This window comes from Triturus cristatus, chromosome 6 (genome assembly GCF_964204655.1).
Source record: "Triturus cristatus chromosome 6, aTriCri1.1, whole genome shotgun sequence".
In the NCBI taxonomy this organism is placed as follows: Eukaryota; Metazoa; Chordata; class Amphibia; order Caudata; family Salamandridae; genus Triturus; species Triturus cristatus.
The window spans coordinates 1,798,934,670-1,798,953,730 of NC_140589.1; the positions used below are offsets into that span (position 1 = coordinate 1,798,934,670).

At 42.6% G+C, this 19,061-nt stretch overlaps 1 protein-coding gene across 2 annotated transcripts in view; it reads left to right on the top strand.

The window, feature by feature from the left end:
* The window catches only part of LOC146822030 (clusterin-like), a 109,169-nt gene that overhangs the window by 65,727 nt on the left and 24,381 nt on the right, over nucleotides 1-19,061 (top strand). For both annotated transcript variants that reach the window (XM_085613140.1, XM_085613141.1), the window contains exons 5-6: nucleotides 2,373-2,805; nucleotides 6,826-6,936. In XM_085613140.1, the coding sequence (XP_085469266.1) occupies nucleotides 2,373-2,805; nucleotides 6,826-6,936 (544 nt within the window). The remainder of the gene's footprint in view (nucleotides 1-2,372; nucleotides 2,806-6,825; nucleotides 6,937-19,061) is intronic.

Here is a 19,061-nt window from a genome sequence, read left to right on the forward strand (position 1 = left end):
TCACTTCTCCCAGTAGCTCCACGGCGACAACGCTTCCTCCTCGAACAACCGTGCAGCCTTGCCCAGCTGAACTTTACCATCGCAGAACACTTTTCTTCGAAATTTCTTTTAAGTCTAAAGGTAAGAGTCGACAGGCTCCACTAAATTTTTGCATCTGACCTGTGTTTCATTGCAGTCAGCTATATTTTATGACTTTGAAATGGTTTTGCATGACTAGATGTACGGGGTTGTTGCCTAGATCTTTTAGGCACTCATTTTTACATTAAAATTTGAAAATTCATAACTCTGGTTCAACTAATTGGATTTATGTCAATTTTATATCAAACTATTTATTAAAATGTACTATATTTTACCAAATTGGTGTGGTATGTTTCTTGTGCTGTGTTTTCACTTTATCACTTTTTGTGTGCTGCATAAATACTTTACACATTGCCTCTAAGTTAAACCTGACTGCTGTTGTGCTAAACTAGTAGATGGTTAAGCACAGATTAATTTAGTGACCTTTTGCGGCTCACCCTGACAGGGATTGTGGCTTCTGCTTGAACAGGAGAAACCCCCATTCAAACAACAATGGCTTTTAGTGAGTTTGGAACCTGGTATACCTAAAAGTCATGATAGGATAGTTAGGCAAGTGAGGGCCAATATGGGGTCAGATTTGAATATCTTGGTTTGTCAAGATAATCCTAGCAGACAAATGAAAAATTCAGAATCCTAGAAAGTGCTAACATTTTGTATTGAGAAAATAACAAAATGATAACTGGAGTGCATAACTGTGAACACAAACAGTAGCTTAGTTTAACAAAAATTGCTATGCAAATTGCTTTCCAAGCAGAATAAAAATACTGGTTAATACACGTGTTCTTACAGGCAATGCTTATGCGTCCATAACATATATTAGTTTTATCCAACTGCATCAGAATCTGTTTATGCTGCTGAGATTCAAGGTGTATGTACAGGTATTTCAGCAGCAGTTAATGTGACCCACTGAGTTATTTTATCAGTTTAGGGAATTAAACAACAAGGAATTCATACTAGAAGATCCGGCTTACTACTGCATCTAGCAGATTCAAAAATCATAAATAATGGAATATTTTAGGGAGTATGTTTTCATTTGTGTCCCATTATGTATTCCAAATTACAGATATATTTGAGGGATGATCTGCCAGGCTTGGGCTAGTTTGCCTCAATTTGTCAAGTATCGGTGTCTGCTGGTGTATACCTGTAGTGTCGCCTGGATAAGCATTTGTGTTTGTATTGTTCCTCTACGTAATGTGAGGCTGTAATGTTGACACCACTTCTTTCACATTTTCTGTCAGTCTGTGCCCTTTATCAAAGCAAAAGCGTTTCGATTTTTCAGTCCTTGTTGGTCACCAGATTTACTTGCAAACTCAAATCAGCCACATTCACATTGTACTACAAAACACTGATGAAGGCAGAACACTGCCATTCACATAAGGAATATACCATCCTGCAGACCTTTAAATATTCTATGCACCAATAAAATATGTGGTCTTCAGAACATATTGTCACTTAGGGGATCATTTGGAGGTCAGCAGAGACATTTGCAAGCATTTCACACATCACTTTTGTGTTTCTATATAATAACTGATTCACTAACAGTCACTAACATTCACTCACACGCGAGTCCCCAAATGATGTGAACAATATCTCCCCCTCCAACCCTCCAATGACTTTCATAACCAGCAAATACTAGGTTAAGGAATTTCAAGATTTCAGTAGTCCAGCTTTGAAGTATAAATAACTTCAGTTCCTATGAAAAAATATGCCCAGCCAATGTAGGACCATGCAGACTAAGACGAAGTTGTAGTATATGTTCATCTGATAATGCATTACCTGCATGGATGCCCATGGCATTTGTTTTGCTACTTTTCTTCACATGGGTCATAAAGGCCGCAGCAGGAACAGAACATGTAGAAGGCTCTAAGAAACCATTTTGCTCGCTTTAGTTCCCTCAGCTTGCCCTTCACTAGAGCCTCAGTGGAAAATAAGAGCTGTTGAGAGCCAACAGATGGGACAAAGCGTCAAATCCTTTGTCATGGGGGCTCAAGTGTGCTTAAAGTCACTTCCACTACTCCTGGCATTTTTGGGAATTGATGTTACAGTAGCTAATGTTGAATAAGACATTCAGCTGGTGGGTAATGACATGACAAGTTGTGCTACATTCAATGTGCTCTATTAAGGTTGGATTATACAGACTCAATTGGTCAATATGGCTTTCTGGTTATATCAGGATTTGGATGAAAAGTATGCAGTTAATGTTTGATTGCAAATGTTCAAGTGATGTTATGTTCCATGCCCATTTAATGTTGGATGGACTATGTCCAGCTGATCCTTTTTGTCTTGGATTTTAGTTTCAGGAATATTTGGACCATGCATCTCCCTTTTCTCTTTGGTTTAACGAAGAAAAAATAGACGACCTGGAAGACAAAAATGAGGAGCAGGAAGAGAAGCTGGAGGAGCTTGAAGAAGACTTCGAAATTATGCAGGATGCTGTTGACAAAATCTTTCACAACAGTATGAAGGTCTTTGGCCAGATGCAACCTCTCTTAAGCTTTCCTTTCAATGGGCGCTTTTGGGAGAACCTGAGGAACCCGATGTCCTTCCCCAGTTTCGACTTCCCTTTCTCTTCAAGAGGTCACCTTGGTGACAGGTCAAGCATGTTTCGGCACAATTCCCACAGGTCATTTCAGGATCTCTTTAAGGAACATCAACAGAGGATGGAGAGAACTCGTCGTTTGATGGAGAGTGAAACAGCAATGCAAGACACGCAGAATTCATCTCCAGGTACAGTGTGGGAGACGATGGTGGCCACAAGTAGGAATATTCACGACTTTCACAAACACAAGTGCATTTAACATTCGAGTGAGGTTAACGATAGGAGAACAATGCTACATGCGTGTAACTCTGGACAGAGGGTAGCCCTTTGATAAAGATTCATGCATATAATGTTGTAATGAATGAAAATGAAAGAGACCCCATGAATGCTGTAGTTTTCTAAATTCCTATATTTAGCATATATTTGGCTAGTTCATTATCGTTAAGGACACTAGTAATTTTACAACATACACTAAAAATGAAGGCTCCTAAGCAGAATACATCTTTGTATATAAACAAATTACAGAAAGGTATGGCAAACGCTGTGACAGGCAGTGACTTGATGGGTAACCTTAACATAGAAATGGCCATTGCTTACTTAGGATAAGAATAGCCATGTGGTAGTTATGTTTGCTATAGGTTTTTGAATCCGAGAAAGATAGCCATACAGTCGTAATCTATGTGCTATTCTGTAGGGGACAGACAGCTAGGCATATGGTCAGGGCCGGACTGGGAACCAAAACCGGCCCTGGCAAAGTGCTCGGCCGGTCCCCGGGGGCTTGGGGGTGCGGCCGAGCAGTTTCCCAGGGCCGGTATCGGCCGATTTTGTTACAGGGGCCGTTATTGCAGCTAAACGGCCCTGTAACCAAAACGCCCCCCACCCGGGCCCCTAAACCGCCCCCCAACCCTGGCAGCCCACCAGGGAAATGCCCAGTGCCCGCTACGGCCAGTCCGGCCCTGCATATGGTAACAACTTATGAGACAGTGGAGTGAACACGGCTGTGGTATTAACGTAGGCAGGTAATATTGGAACAGGCAGAGTCACACAGTAATGCATTTTTTTATGCAGCATCCGAAAAAAGGTAACCATATGATATTAACATGTGTATGTATCATTGGGGAGAGGCTAACCATATAGTGATAACTTACGCATGCATCTATAGAGTGCGGATAACCAATTGCAACATGTTAAATCCAGTGTCCTAGTTACTTGGGAGACCTCTATGGTTTAGTTGGAGGGGAGACAGCCATTTGTAGTCATTAGGGATTGTGAGAGCTGGAAACTAATGAATGTTTCATCTGGCAAATTACATGAGTGCTCTGTGTGAAAAAGGATGCTCCAGTGGCAGAGGAGCTCCTGGGGAACCCAGAGATAATGTCTCAGTAAAACAACAACTATCTCCAGGGAAAAACGAATTCGCTTGTCAATGCTCACGCTTTCCAGGTGTGCAATAAAACATAAAGAAGCAAAGTGTGGTCAAGATGAGACACTCAAGATGTGAAGATTGTCCTGTGTGCTGAACTAAAATGTTAATGGCTATTGGTGGTTGATCCGTTGTTTTCAATGGCTATCCGATTATCTTTGATTTCTAATATTGTAAAGTATCTATGAAAGAGGAGAATATTGTTAAAGGCAAATAACGTGAGGGCAGGAATATTGGACACTTGTGAGTCTAGTGGTATCATAACCCATTGTTGCATCTGAGCCTAGAGGGCAAACTGCAGAAAAGGCACTTAGATGGAGAAAAGTAGCAGTTTTAGGTCAGAAACCTTTGATTTGAATTTTGTGGCTGCCACAGTTTTGGAGACCTTAGGTTTTGCAGACTGATGTTCATAACAGGTGAACTGAGAGCTGGGAACCCAACATGGAAAGCATGGTAGAACTGGGGTATTAGGAGGGAAAAAGTACAGAGGGAAGGGGAAGAGAGCAGGAAAACACATGCACTCTTATGGAATGCTAAAAGCGAATGAATAATGCAGTTCTTTGAATGTAAGCAGTGGAAGGATACAAGTCATCCATTTAAAGAAGTTACTCTCCAGGGGAGAAATAAACATAAGAGAAATTAAGCCATACAATAGGGAGAAAGTGAATGAGATTGACAAGAAAGCCAGCTAATTATAAGCAGTAATCTGACCTAGAGCCTTTGACCACAAAGATGTCTGTAAGTGAGACCTATGAAACGTATGATTTAGCTGAGGGTTGAGGGAAGAACGTTGCTTAAAGAGCTACACAGAGACCCACAGAGAGACTCAAGGTGGGAGAAAGAACGATACATGATAAAAGTAGGAAGGAAAGAGGAAAGGACAAAATGGGAGAGGGAACAAGAGATTTAGGAAAAAGGTAAGGGGTGAAGACAAAATAAGAAAGAATGTGATTACATGGAAAGTTAAGAAAGAATCACAATAAAAACAAAGTGAGAAAAAAGAAGAATGAAAGGTAAAAAAAGAAAAAGAATGCACAAAATAAAAATTAGGAACAGTGGTGGAAAGCAAGAAACAAGACCGAGTGACAAGATGGGAAAATACATTTAAAGTAAAAATAAATAAGGAGGTAGGAGAAAGCGTGAAAAGAAGGAAAGAAAAAGTGGAGCAACATAGAAAAATAAAATAGAGTTAGTCAATGAAAGAAAAAATAAGCAACACAAAAAGTGCAGATAAGAAACATCAAAAGTGAATAGAAAAGTGGAATACGCATTAAAAGAAAGGGTTATTTGATAGGAAGGAGGCAAATAAAATAGAGATAAGCAGAAAATAGGAAATAAAATAGAGAGTTGCGATAGTGTTCTTATTGTATGGTGACCCTTTATATGGTAGCGATTGGCATATTGTAAGAATTCACATATTGATGTCATAATGTTGACCATGGCATAATGTGGTTCTCAATAGCATATTCTGGGCTCCCTGGTTATCATGGTGGCCATATGCATCATAATGGGGGCTCTGCATTAGCCACCATCCTTGGCATGCTGCCAGCATACTTTGAGCCATCCATGGCATATGGTGTACGGTGGCTACCCTTAGCACAGATATATGGGATATTAGGCAGTTTTGGGCATGTGGGACAGTATCGCATATCAGTGCTCAGTGATAAAAACAACAAGCTGGTAGTTAGGTATAAAACTCATGGATCTGTGGGAATTAAAACTCTTGTATTTGGGTGACTACACAGATATTAAATGAAATATGTAGTCTTTTATCTGGAAGAAATTTGTTTATTTGCAGAAAATTAAAAGGTGGCATTGGGAAGCAAAATATGTGTTTTTTTTCATTAAGTGGCAATTGGATCAGAATCTTTGTATATATTTAAAGCTGAAATGTAAGTGATGATGCATGCTGAGGTGGGGGTTCGTAATGATGATACTATTTTGGTGCCAGAGGGAACTTTATGTTATCTATGGGTGTTATTGCATGAGTCAAATAGAGGTAGTTTATCATCCACATTGGTAAAGCCTTCATGACATTATCAATACCACTGTCTGAGGCTGGTGCTTGTAAGATGAGTTCAAGCTTATGGATATGTCTACTATCCGAACCTGCAAGGGTTCTGTAACTGGAGTGGCCGCACTATGGGGCATGAAGATCTGAACTTAGGATCAACTTTGTCTATTGGTGTGAGATCTGTGTAACTTTACATATCCCCACTGCACCTTTTCAGGTTGAATCTCAGAAGTATTACATGTCTGAAAATTGTAAGACTGAAAAATGAAGTGAGGTGTACAGTTGAAAACAATATTGAAAAACAAAGTCTGCAGAGAGGGAGAGCATCTAACATGGTGCCACTTTGCAAACCCTTCAGCATTCAGAGACACCTCACCGGGGGTTGCTCAGATGTCTTAGAGATCTCTGGCAGGTAGGAATCTCTAAATAGGGTGATTAGTCCATGACATCGATTGACGCCCTAGATGGTGGACTGCATGCCATGGTCCAAGTGATGCCCTTAGAGATTTAGCTGACATCTTTGAAACATGTCCTGTATAGTGCCCCATTCTTCTAATGTTCTTGAGAGCAGTTCATAACCATCCTATGGAGAATTAGGCTTTCCCACTTGGTGCTGTTTAGCAAACAGTTCAAAGTGATGAGTATTTTATTTTCTGTCTACTTTGAGTAAACCTTACTCCTGTCGCAGGAATGAAAGTGCCTCATTTATTGTTGCAAACTAGTGTCAAATACTAATGCCTTACCATGAATATTTGCATTTCTCTGGTTTAGAAAACACCACATCGAATGACCGCGTGGTGTGTAAGGAGCTCCGCAGGAACTCAGAAGGTTGCTTAATGATGAAGGACAAGTGTGATAAATGCAAAGAGATTCTGGCTGTTGGTGAGTTCATGGAAAATACTCTGATTCACTGGCTCTCTACTTTTGACTTACATTAAAACCTACTTGGCTGTATTTGGGGGGGGGAGGGGGCGGTGAGCTGTTAGCCCAAAAGCACATTTGCTGTGTTTGGTCCGCATTTGCCCCATGACAAATTTTAAATATGTCCCTTTCTACCCAAATATGTGTTTTGCAAAAATAGACAAAATTAAACACAGATTTTTTTTAAAACTCAATTTGCTTCAGAAAGAAAGCATAGATTTTAAGTCAATGAAATGGGATACAAATATATACTCCATAATTTGGATTCACATACAGAACAAGTATTGTCATATCCAATAGGTATGCCTTTTTAGGTCATGACTACAGACAGCATTAGGTGTCTGTAAGGAGACCTTTTGTTTCCAATACATGAATATACTTAGAGTGGGCTTTGAGTCAGTCACATAGTCATGATAGCATGGCTTTGTTGTCTGTTCCAGTTTTTTGCTTTTGATTCAATGGCTATTTTTGTTTGTCCTGCACAGGAGCATTATAGTTTCAGGGTTGTCATTGGATGAATAGTAGTCTTCTATTGCTGATGTCAGATCCTACATTGCAATGCATCTCAGGGGGTACTTTCTATTCCTGTTCCTCCTCCTCTAACCTGTCTCTTTATTAAAAACAAATCCAAGCACTTGCTAGCCCCCAGTCTCCCTTCCACAGAATCCGCTTTCTCCCTAACCCACTTCCTGGTTATCCCCCTCCCTTCACTCGATCCTTGTCAGTCAGTGTTTTTTGAAGTCTGCAGCGATTTCCCAAAAAAACATTGGTACTTGTAAACTCCTGTTGCCTCAACTTGGTGCACAACGACTAATCATTGGAGCTCTGACTGTCACTGGTGGCATGCCCTGTGCCATGCCCAAGCAGGTTGCTAGAGATAAATGAACACAGTAGCTTTAGTGATAGATCTGTGCTCTGGCTTCGAGGTACTTCTCAGTGACAGAGCATTGTGAGTCGCTGCAGATCTCCATCTTCATCGTTCACTATTTTTCAGCACAACAACTGTAGCGTAAGTTACGACTTTGACGTAACTCTACAAGGTGTGCTTTCCCACCCACGTGTCACGGTTGAAGTTGGTTCAATGCTCCAGTGATGAATGTCACTCAGGGAGAGGATATGGTCCGTCGGCTAGACTGACGACTTTGGTGCTGGAAACCAGGGTTGGAGCCTCGGGGTCGCGTCCACATCCTGTGATTCTGGGCAAATCACTTCATCTCCCCGTGCCTGAATGTGTAACGTAACCGGTGCTCGTGTAAAGCGCTCCAATACCTTCGGGTCGAGTTTGCGCTATATAAAATCTGCCAAAAATACTTTTTTTTAGATATGAAAGACAGAATATTGTAAGCCCGCAAAACACTATTTAATGTGTGATTTACATAAAGTAGTGCTTCTGGGTTACTAACAATCTCATAAAGGGACCAGGGGCATCGTGGAAACAGCAACAAAGTTAATTTTGTTATTTACAGTATCACACACATTGTACTAAGAAGAATGAACACTTTTAAGTAAAAAGTATTTATTACTACAGTAACAATCTGTTTCTCAGTACATCTAAAACAACAAGTTTCTTAGGGAGAAGGGATGCACTGCATACCTTGTTGAAAGCAAAGGCTGTCTTCATCAGTGGAGGTGTGAAGATTGTGTTCCTCGCGAAGGGCAAACACACTCAGGCTTCAGGCAAGATGTAGCACCTGCAGGTACAGATGCTGCTGGCAGTAGGTGAAACCGCCTCTGGCAGAATTTCGAGTGATACTCTGGGCGAAGGACATCTCCTGACAAGTAGTCGTCCTAATATTCTAACATTTATCAGAAGTTGGAATTTCTGACATAAGTTTAAGACAGTCTGACATAGATTATGTGAATCAAGGTATGCATCATAGACGTTTCTTATGAACATATAAGGTAAAAAGACTTCAGTTCAGACTAAACTATTTTGGTCATATGTCTGTATGTGCTCTTGACATGGTGGGAAGTAGACATTTGACCCAGACAAATGTCGCATTGATGGTTGCATCTGTGTCATTAAACAAATGACTTGACGCAGTCACAGTTCTTATAAACATAAGGTTAGGCGACATCTGCATTGAATGTCAGATATGACAATGATTCTGAATAAATAGGGAAATAGTTGCAACTCACATTGTTTGAGAGAGGTAAAATGGTGACCTCCTTTACTCAAGATGGAGCTGGGGCCTGCATAGGATGGAGTTGGACATTAGGGACTTTATGTCACAACCATGTTTATCTGCACAGTGCAGAGGTTTTCGGTCACTGTTCTGACTCTCCCCCAGTGAGACTTCCTTTGGCTTGGGAAGACTTTCAGCTCCAACGGGACTGCCTTCTCCTTGGAGGTGTTAGTGGACAAAGTGAGTAAACTGAAGTACCTGTATCATAGCATCGAGAAGCAAAAAGGCCAGGAAGAAAAAACAGATGAAAGCAGCAGGGATTTAGCATAGGGGTGCAGAAGTGTGAGTGACCAGCCACACCGGGAACGGTGCAACAACAGAGGCATTCGGAAAGTGTACTGCTCTTGGTTTCCTGCTTCCTTACCTGTGATTTCTTTCTCTTTAATTATGGTTGGGAGGTGGGGTGGGAAGTAGCTTATTTTGATCCTGTGATGAGGCAAACATACTTTGTCAATTACAAAAGGGCTCTCTGTGAAAGTTCTTCTGCTGGCACTTTGGTAGTAACTCAGAATCTCTGTTATGGCGTAGTGTCACGTGGCATAGCAGCAAGCCTTCTAAACCTTTTACACCAATGAATCCAGAATAACAGAGCTGCTTAAGTAGTACACTGAAGTTTTGCATGCACTGTGTCGCCTGTGCTCGATAGTAAAGGATAATCAACAAGCAATCAGCATGTCGATGTTCGTTATTCTAGATCATGGTCCAATTGCGGAGCAGCCAGCACATAGATTGGGTAGTGTGAGGACAGAGCAGATGGCAGTCAGGCAACACATGCACAACTCTGGTAGCTGCAGCTGAATAATTGGTATGCAGTAATTGTTCACTGCTAGAGGTGCAGGTCTTTATATTTTAATCCCTGTAACACTCAGAAACATGATTAAACACATTCTTTACCATCTTTTTTCAATTTAATATTGTGTTTTGTATGTACATAGCTCTGGCATATGTACTAAGGAGCTAGAAAGTGACTTTATTTTCACTCAAATTCTTTAACAGCAGTTTATAGTCACTAGCACTCACTGAGAGATAAAAATTGAGGGGGATGTTCACAAACCGCATTTTGTAGTATGTTTTGTTACACTTGTACTACACAAATACAACAAAATACTATGCACAAACTTACTAGAGTACATTTTCACTTTCACAGCTCCAGTATTTTCTATGGCAAGATCTTCTTGCATGTACGTTTACAAGGTAGTAGTAAATGCAGGAAGGTCCAGAGGGGATAGCTCGAAAAAGGTGAATTCTTAACTACTAAATGGGAGGGATTTATTGAGGAGTAAGACGGATTATGCGACCAACCGCCCACAAAAGAGTAAGCCCATTGCTATTCACAAACTACACAAATAAAGTTACAACAGCCCAAACTGGACCAAAAGCAGTAGTAAATTACTCCTGCTCAAAGCTGGAGAAAGTTCAGTACTACATATAGCCAACCACTGTGACTGCAACATGCTCCTATAAAAAAAATAATGGTCCTATGGACTTAAAATAAGACTTTGTAGAAAAAAATGTTAAATGAAATTAAATTGTTTGAATTAATAAAAAATCTAAATAAGTGTAATTTAATTTTTAAAATCTCAAAAAATTAAGCCTGTGTTTATAATAGATTTTTAATAACAATGTTTTACATTTATAAATGAATTTAACACACACTTTTAAGAAAATACAAATACATTACTTTTAATCATTTCTATACATCACTTTGAATAATTATTAATGCATGATAGCAATTTTCTTTAGTTGAGAATTTATTTTTAATTTAAACTTCAGAAAATGATTTTTAATACATTTAAAGAAATTAAAGTTTTAATTCAAAAGTAAGTGAATATTGCTGTTTCAATGTTATTTGTTAAACAAACTGTAAGATAATTATATACAATTAATTTAAGCTAATATTTAACATCAAAATATTTTTGTTGAGTTAAATACTTTTTTGAATGTTATCTTTACTTTACCATAGGGAGACTCTACAGTCAAGGTGGAGATCTTCCCAATGTAAAGTATAGAGAAAAGCTTATTAAACATTATAAGAAATTGGCAAAAATATTTTTATGTTAAATATTAGCATAAATAAATTTCTGTCATTGATGAAAAAACTGAGCTGTAAAAACCACTATTGCGCTCAATTTTTTAAAACTCAAACTCCCAGCCTCAAGTTTGGACTAACGCTTTGGGGACTGTTCATAAAGGTAATCCTTATACATGAGTAAATCTACATGAGTAAATTTACTCTTATACTTTGTAGTAAATGTACTACTTTAGGCCATTCTTCTTTACAAGTGTAAATATTCTTCTTTACAAGTGTAAATTTACTACAAAGTCTAGGCTCACATGGCCCCACCCCCTGTGCTAAAGTGTAAACAAAATTTGTAGAAATAATTTCAAGACAAGTATTAAAGTAAATTAATTTTATATATCTCATTTCAATGTAGAACAAAATAAAACACTGCTACAGCACCAGTAACTTAATTTTGAATTACATATTTAATTTTTTTATTATGCTGCATAATACAAAATAGGTTTTTAAACATTTATTGCAAAATAAATCACCCTAAGTTAAATACTTATATTTATTTATATATTAATATCTTATAGATATTTCAACATTTTGTGTACATTCAGTGGGGTTGAGCTCTTGATAATAATGTGTAACATTTCCATCTAAGAACTCAATATCGTCCGAGTGGTGGAGCATATCATACAAAGGGTCTTTCTCCCAACATTACCCCTCAGCAGACACACCAGCAAGCAACCAGATGTCTCTCCCTTCCTTTAACTCCTGGCCAGCGCTGCCCTATGGTCGAGTTTACCCAAGTATGCGACCCGCTATATGTATTCTTGTTTCCACCAACTCATCCGCAATGTCTCCAGGGGTCGGCATATCACATTCGAACTCACAAAGTTGCTTTTCTGATTCCATAATTTCTATATTTAATGCTTTCCTGACTCCACACACAGGGGCCGTTTATGATAGCGGGCGGTCGGTCCACCGCCCACTATCACAGCGGTCAGGAGACTGCCCGAAGAGCAGGTGGTCTTCCGACCACCCAATTACGATTTGACCACCATGCTGACGGTCAGAAAAGTGCTCTCTAACACTGTGGCTTATGCTGTGGCCCAGAAAAGGCAGCAGCACATGCCACAGTGTAAAAGATGTGCTCCCTGCCGCTAGCTAGCAGAAAGGACTGCTGATCAGAACAACTGGTGCCTGGAGACTCGTGTAGCCTGGGTCAATGATTCCTACCATGTTCCCCTTGGTTTTCTCTCCTCTTTTGTAAAGGGAATCATTTGATCGCCTGAGTCACTATGGCTAGAAGAAATCCCATCGGTGCCTGCTGCCCCTACTTCCAGGCCTTGTGTTCGGACGTCAGCCACACTCAAAATAGCTGAGTGACTGGAGGCCCCCACTTAGCAACCTCCAGTTGCAATGGTGTCACCAGACCAGATATTGCTGGAATAGAGGACAGACCCAGCGACCTTCAGGAAACTGAAGTCTGTATATATGTTTGTCTGCAAGCTGCAGGGCTTTGCCTTTAAGTTGGTAGTGCCCCTGTTAGAACTATGCTCTCCAGTTGTTGAGCTTCCAAACTGGTCCTTTGGTTCCGTATCAGTAAGGACCAGGAGACTGGTGGTGGGCTGTCTGGCTGTTTTGGGTAGTCTGGCAGGCACATCTTTTCCTGGCAGCCGTTGTGGGGATCGCCACAGTGACTTTCCATGACCTCGTTAGGACTTGGCTTGGTAAACTATTTGCAGGACCAGTGGGGAGCACTGGATAGTGGGGGGCTAATGTGAAAAAGTACTTGTGTGAATTATAAAGGAGCCCCACACTTACCTTGGTAGAGATGCCCTTGCCAACGTGGCAAACTAACTGTTGAATACTGGGAGATCGATTTACTTGTGGCTCAGCCATCACTGTTATTAAGCCTCTGAGGGGGGTCTGGGTAGGAGAGGGCTAGCGTGAGGTAACAGCTTGTTAGTTATTTACAGAGGCTCCGGCCAGGATTAGGATGTTGATGCTGACCTGGCACGTGTATGTCAGATGCTGGCAAAATGCTATAAAGGAGGTTCTGTGATGGTTCAGAAGGGCTCGTGCCTGGATGCTCACAGACTGCAAATTACACCCCAGCAGTCAGAGCCCTGCATAGAACCTGGCTTAGATACATTATGCAGTTGTTAGGGCCAGGCACGCAATTGCCGCTCTCCCATTGATGCCTGTCTGATTGCAAATGGGCGGTCTGTCAGGGCCAGAGGCTAATTTTCCTTCCTGCTACCTCAAATGGCTGCATCTAATGAGTAAAAGTCCCTTTCCCAGCGCCTTCTCACCCTCCATTGTGTAGCCACGCCCACAAAGTAGCTGGAGGGTGTGAGCGCTCTGATGGTAACACACTGTGACTGGAGCTGAGGCTGCGGGCTCGCTAGTGGGTGGCCAGGGCTAGCTGAGGAGCAAAATGCTATGAAGAGGCAACGCAGCACTGGGAGGGGCTGCTCAGTGGGGGAGGGGCCGCTGTATCAATCTACTCCTGTAGATGCTCCACCATACCAGAAAGTTACTTCACTTTGATTTGTAACTCTTGAACCGAAGGATGCATAGAGGACAGGGCAGATTTAGTGTCAGTAATTTTTTACTAGTTTTTATGGTCTACCCTTTTAAGCTCACATCCACTTCAATTTAATCAATTTTCAATTCCAGTGAACCTTTGAGGTCTGATTTGGTCTGTAATATTTTTTCATACTGCTCAGTATCCCCCTCTAGAACTGTTTCAACCTTTTTGAGCAGGGGGCCATCCTCAATATTGCCTGATAGCAAAGCGTCTGCCGAGGACTTTGCCTCAGCAGGCCTTTCAAGACATTGTTTCACCTTGCTGTAACACTAAATTATACCTCTAACATTTTTTCCCATTCTTCCTATCCACGGAGCACAATGAATCACATGAACAGACTCACAATGATTACTTATTGATCCATCCAGGTGTAATGTAGAGTGTCTCCTATAGTACATTTGGTATGTGGTACACATAGCATCATTCAATTGTGTGCGGATAAATGTACAATATCTTGACTCTAGGTCCTCTTTTTACAGCCCAATCAGTGTTCAACCAGGCGATGCCGCAGGTTTTATTTCTTAAAGTCAGCATGGGAGAGATTATGAGTGACCAATCTTTGTGTTCGTTCCAATTTTACAATTCAGGGAACTGGCGCGGGCAAAGAAGCTGTTTATCCAGTGCTCTAAGCACATCATACTTTCACCGTGATAGATCCACGGCAGGATTCATTGGCAAGGCACAACTCTGCAGTCTGATGCAGGCTGCTCTAATTCCAAATTCACCCTGTCTCCACCATTTTCCAGTTCTTCGGGACTGCAAATCACAATAAATCACCCAAACAGTCACATATTATTTATTTATTTATGAGATTTGTAGAGCGCACAGCTACCCCCTACAGGGGTGTCCCTGCGCTGAGGCTGAACTGTAGGTGGTAGAACTGGTAGGAACAGAAAATGTAAGCTAGGACTAGGTGCTCGTGAAAAAACAGGTTTTCAAGGTCCGTCAAAGTAAGTTCTGACTTCGATAGGTGGATGGAGAGTGGCAGGGCGTTCCAAAGTTTAGAGGTTCCAACCGCAAAGGCTCTGCCCCCCCGTCCCGGCCTTACGAAAGCGGGGGATGACTAGGAGACTCTGGTGGTCAGTTCTCAGGGCCCGGTCATGATGGTAGTGTTGGAGTCTAGCTCTCAGATACGCAGGGCCCAATCCCCGGAATGCTGTATATGCCAGGGTAAGTGCCTTGAATTCGATGCGTTTGGTGACAGGCAGCCAGTGCAGGATCCTCAGGTGGGGGGAAGTCGAGTGACGGAAAGGAATTTTGCAAATTAGTCTGGCGGCTGCGTTTTGAACTATCTGCAGCCGCCGAGTCAGATAGGCGGGAACCCACAGATAGAGGGTTTTGGCGTAGTCTAGGTGGGATGTGATCAATGCATTGACAACTGTACGAAGGCAATCCAAGGGAAGGAAGTGAAGAAATTTCCGCAACGTGCTCTGCTTCCCAAAGCAGGAGGAGGAGACCTGCTTAATTTGTGCTTTACAGGAGAGATCATTGTCAAATCTGAAGCCAAGATTTCTCACAGACTCAACCGGTACTGGAGATGGATACATCTCCTGAGGCCACCAAAGCACTGGGGAGGGGGACATTTTTGATTAAAAAAGAGTACCTCGGTTTTTTCCGAGTTAAGTTTGAGACAGTTCAGTGACATCCAGGCAGAGATGTTACTCAGGTAAGTTCTGAAATTGGAGAAGGCTGCCTCCGAGTGCTGCTCGGAGGAGAACACCAGTTGGGTGTCGTCAGCGTAGGGGACAACCCTCACCCCGCAAGATTCCACCAACGCCACGAGGGGTGAAAGGTATGCGTTGAAAAGGAGAGGACTCGGAGCAGAGCCCTGTGGAACACCTCAGAGCAAGGGCTTCTCGTCCGAGAGAAAAGGGCGGAGAAAGACTTGTTTGGACCTGTTCCCTAGATAGGACCGGATCCAAGACAGGGCCGAGCCCTAAATACCCAGGTCTCTTAACCTATCAATGAGTATGGGGTGGGCAACCATGTCGAATGCCACGGATAAATTGAGCAGCACAAGCATAGCTGCTTTGCCCAAGTCGATGCTCTGGCGGTTACTCTTGGACACTTCAAGGAGGGCCGTCTCTGTGCTGTAGCCAGCTCTAAAGCCGGATTGAGAGTCATGAAAAAGATCTGGATTCCAGATAATTGGAGAGTTGTTCCTGTACAATTTGTTCAAGAATTTTAGCAGGTACTGGTAACAGGGAAATGAGTCCCAAAAATGTTAAAGCTGCGGGGTCAGCATTAGGTTTTTGGAGGATCGGTAAAAGATACGCTTGTCTCCCCACTGTAGGAAAAATACATGAATTCAGCGAGGAGTTTCAAATCAGATTCAATGGGGTATTAATGCTGGGTGCCAGAAGTTTGAATAGCTGAGCAGGGCGCGGGTTGCCCGGTGACCCTGATTTGCAGGTTAAGAGTTTATAGAGTGATGTATCAAGAGAGAGAGGGCGGAAAGTGGTCATTGCATCATTGCTGACCAATATGGTAGAAGGTTCTGAGGTGGACTAAGGGGGAGGGAAGGTGGTATATATGGTTTAGATTTTATCATGAAAGAAATCTGACAGTCCTGTGCATAGGGCGGCGGAAGGGATAACTGTACTGGCGGAGGGCTTAGTGAACTCCTGAACAATTTTTAAAATAACTTGTGCTGGGTTCCCTGCTAGATGAATCTTATTGGAGAAATAGTCTTGCATTGTGGAGTGCTTGAGTTTATGAAAGTCTTTCAAGGCTTTTTTATAGATCACCTTAGCAGCGGGGTCATAAGATATTCTCCAGGAGCGTTCCAGTTCCTTGCAATGACCTTTCATCAAACAGAGCTCCGGAGAGAAGCAGGGGGCAGATGGTCTCTGCCTGGGGGCAGAGACAGGTTTGAGGGGGTCAACAGTGTCCAAGGCTGCAGATAGCCATCTGTAAAAGCTTGATAAATCTGAGTCTGGGTTGCCTGACAATTGGAGGGGAGTTGTAGCGAGTACAGGTGTCATGCTGTTTAGCCTGACATTACGCCACAGCCTTCTCTTTTCCAAGATTTGGTGAGGTCTAGGAATACAGGAGTTCAGTGACAGGCTTATAGGAACTAGGAAGTGATCCGACCAGGTAAAAATGAGGTCCAGTGTATGGCCGGCAGAATGTGTAGGGCCACTGACCAGCTGTGATAGGTTAAGGCTACTGAAAGTGTCTGCTAGATGTCTAGCTATGGTGCAGTTATCATCATCCATGCGGACATTGAAATCCAATAGTATCGTAAAATCTGCATATGTGAGAGGTCAGCTACTGCATCATAGAGTTCTGAAAGGTGCCTGACTGGGAAATTAGGACTTCTCTAAGCAAAAATCCTGGCCATTGCCAGGCCAGGGGCAAACTTGACACAGCAGAGCATGGCTTCGAGTGGGCTACAATTCTGGATCTTTCTGTGTGAGAATTCCCAGCCAGGGCGGAGGATCACCACCACACCACCCCCGGATTTGGAGCCAGCCCTCTTGATCCCTAGCAACCGCTAGCCCGCCGGAGTGGCTAATATGAGGTCAGGGTTTGAGCTGTCTTTGATCCATGTTTCCGAATGGAACATTAAATCCCAAGAGTGTGTCTCAAAAGAGAGCCAGATTTCATCTGCGTGTTTAGGGAGGAATCTGCAGTTGATCAGGCAGGCCCTAATAGAGGGAGAGTGGGTCTGAATCTGACCAGAGGAAGCGGGGATTAGAGAAGGTGCAGGGTTGTGTTGCAAAGAGCCAGTCACTGGAAAATATCGACAAAAGCGGCAGTCTGGTATAGGGAGCCTCACCCAGTGCTCAAGTTCAAAAATATGTTCACAGCTTGTGGGCTTCATGCGAAGTAATTGTTCCCTGGACCAGTGAATGCAGCCACCGGGAGGGTCATGGGCAGCATGGCCGGCTCTGGCCGCAGTCCGGACGCGCGCAGACGGGCTTGCCTCAGGCACACCCGCTGCGCGCGTCCTCTGCGCGGCCGTGCTGCGGCCCCATTTAAGTATGAGCACATAACAATTACTTCGTAGGCCATCCAGAAGTAATGTGAGGGGACTCTGATAGTACATGTGGTCCCTGGTACAAGTAGTTGTTATCTCTTATGAGCAGGCCAGGGTACAGTATATTGTCTTAAATGCTGATCCGTATAGCCCAAGCTGCACTCAACCAAGTGATGTCAAAGGTGGTATTTCTTTAAGTTAGTGTGGGGATGACTATGGGCGACCTATTGTTATATTTGTACTGCTTTTATAGTGGTGGGGACTACAAATCTGAATCAAGGAGGCAGCACAAGCCTAGAGGCAGTTGATCTTATGCCCCAAGCATCTCCTACCTTCCCTGCAAGCGGTCTGAAGCAGGGTTCCTAAGCAATGCCTCTCTAATTTCAAATCCACCCTGTATATACATTCCTGCAGAGCTCTTCATTTGCGTGCCCAGATAGATCATTCGCCTGCCCAGGTAGTCGCTCCAGGAGACTTCAGTGCTCCACCAAAACGTCTCGGTGGCCAACTTGGATCTTACCAGCATTGAGACGCAGATTTCACTTAAGATAACTGTTTTTCAGCCAATCAGGTGCAGCCTTGGTTTGATCTTGCAAAATAGCCCCAGGGGTGTCCTGTAAGCCAGTCGGAGACCCCAAAAAAGAGGTACAGGGATCCTTTACAAACAGGATAAATGATGGGTCTCTGGAGATAGTGAAAAGTGCGATCATTCACATTGCAGTCAAGTCACGACCCCTGCACCGAACCACTGGGACACAGAAGAAGCTTCACAAGAGTCAAGCCACAGGCCTTGCCCTGCATCCAGTTTTCACAGCTCATGGCCAAATACCATGTGCAAAGAGGGCGAGCTATTCAGACAGTTGCCCTGCATCTAACAGCTAATGCTCCTTCAAAAAACAACTGAAAATTCACTTATATAACCAAATACATACAACTAAACACAACAGCAAGATCCCTACCGAGGATCACACCTATCCTGTTATCCCCACTGTTCTTGTGTCAGAGACAATAGCCGTATGTATGTGATGTGCACAGTTTATGCACCCACTGCCAAGGTGTGGTCCTAACAGGACTATATGATTCCAAACAACAAATAACTGGTGCACCAAATTAGATTTGTACAGTAGGAAAGTCACAAAATATTAGCAATTCAATTTCCAAGATGTATTTTTAAATCTTCTTTTTATTGTTCAAATAAGTTCACATGTGCAGGGAAGAACAGCCAGCGCGTTTCATCCAATACATTGGAGAGGTGCAGACTACCTTTAGGTATGTATTAGGGTGCGGCCTAAAAGGAATTACATGCCCTTGTTT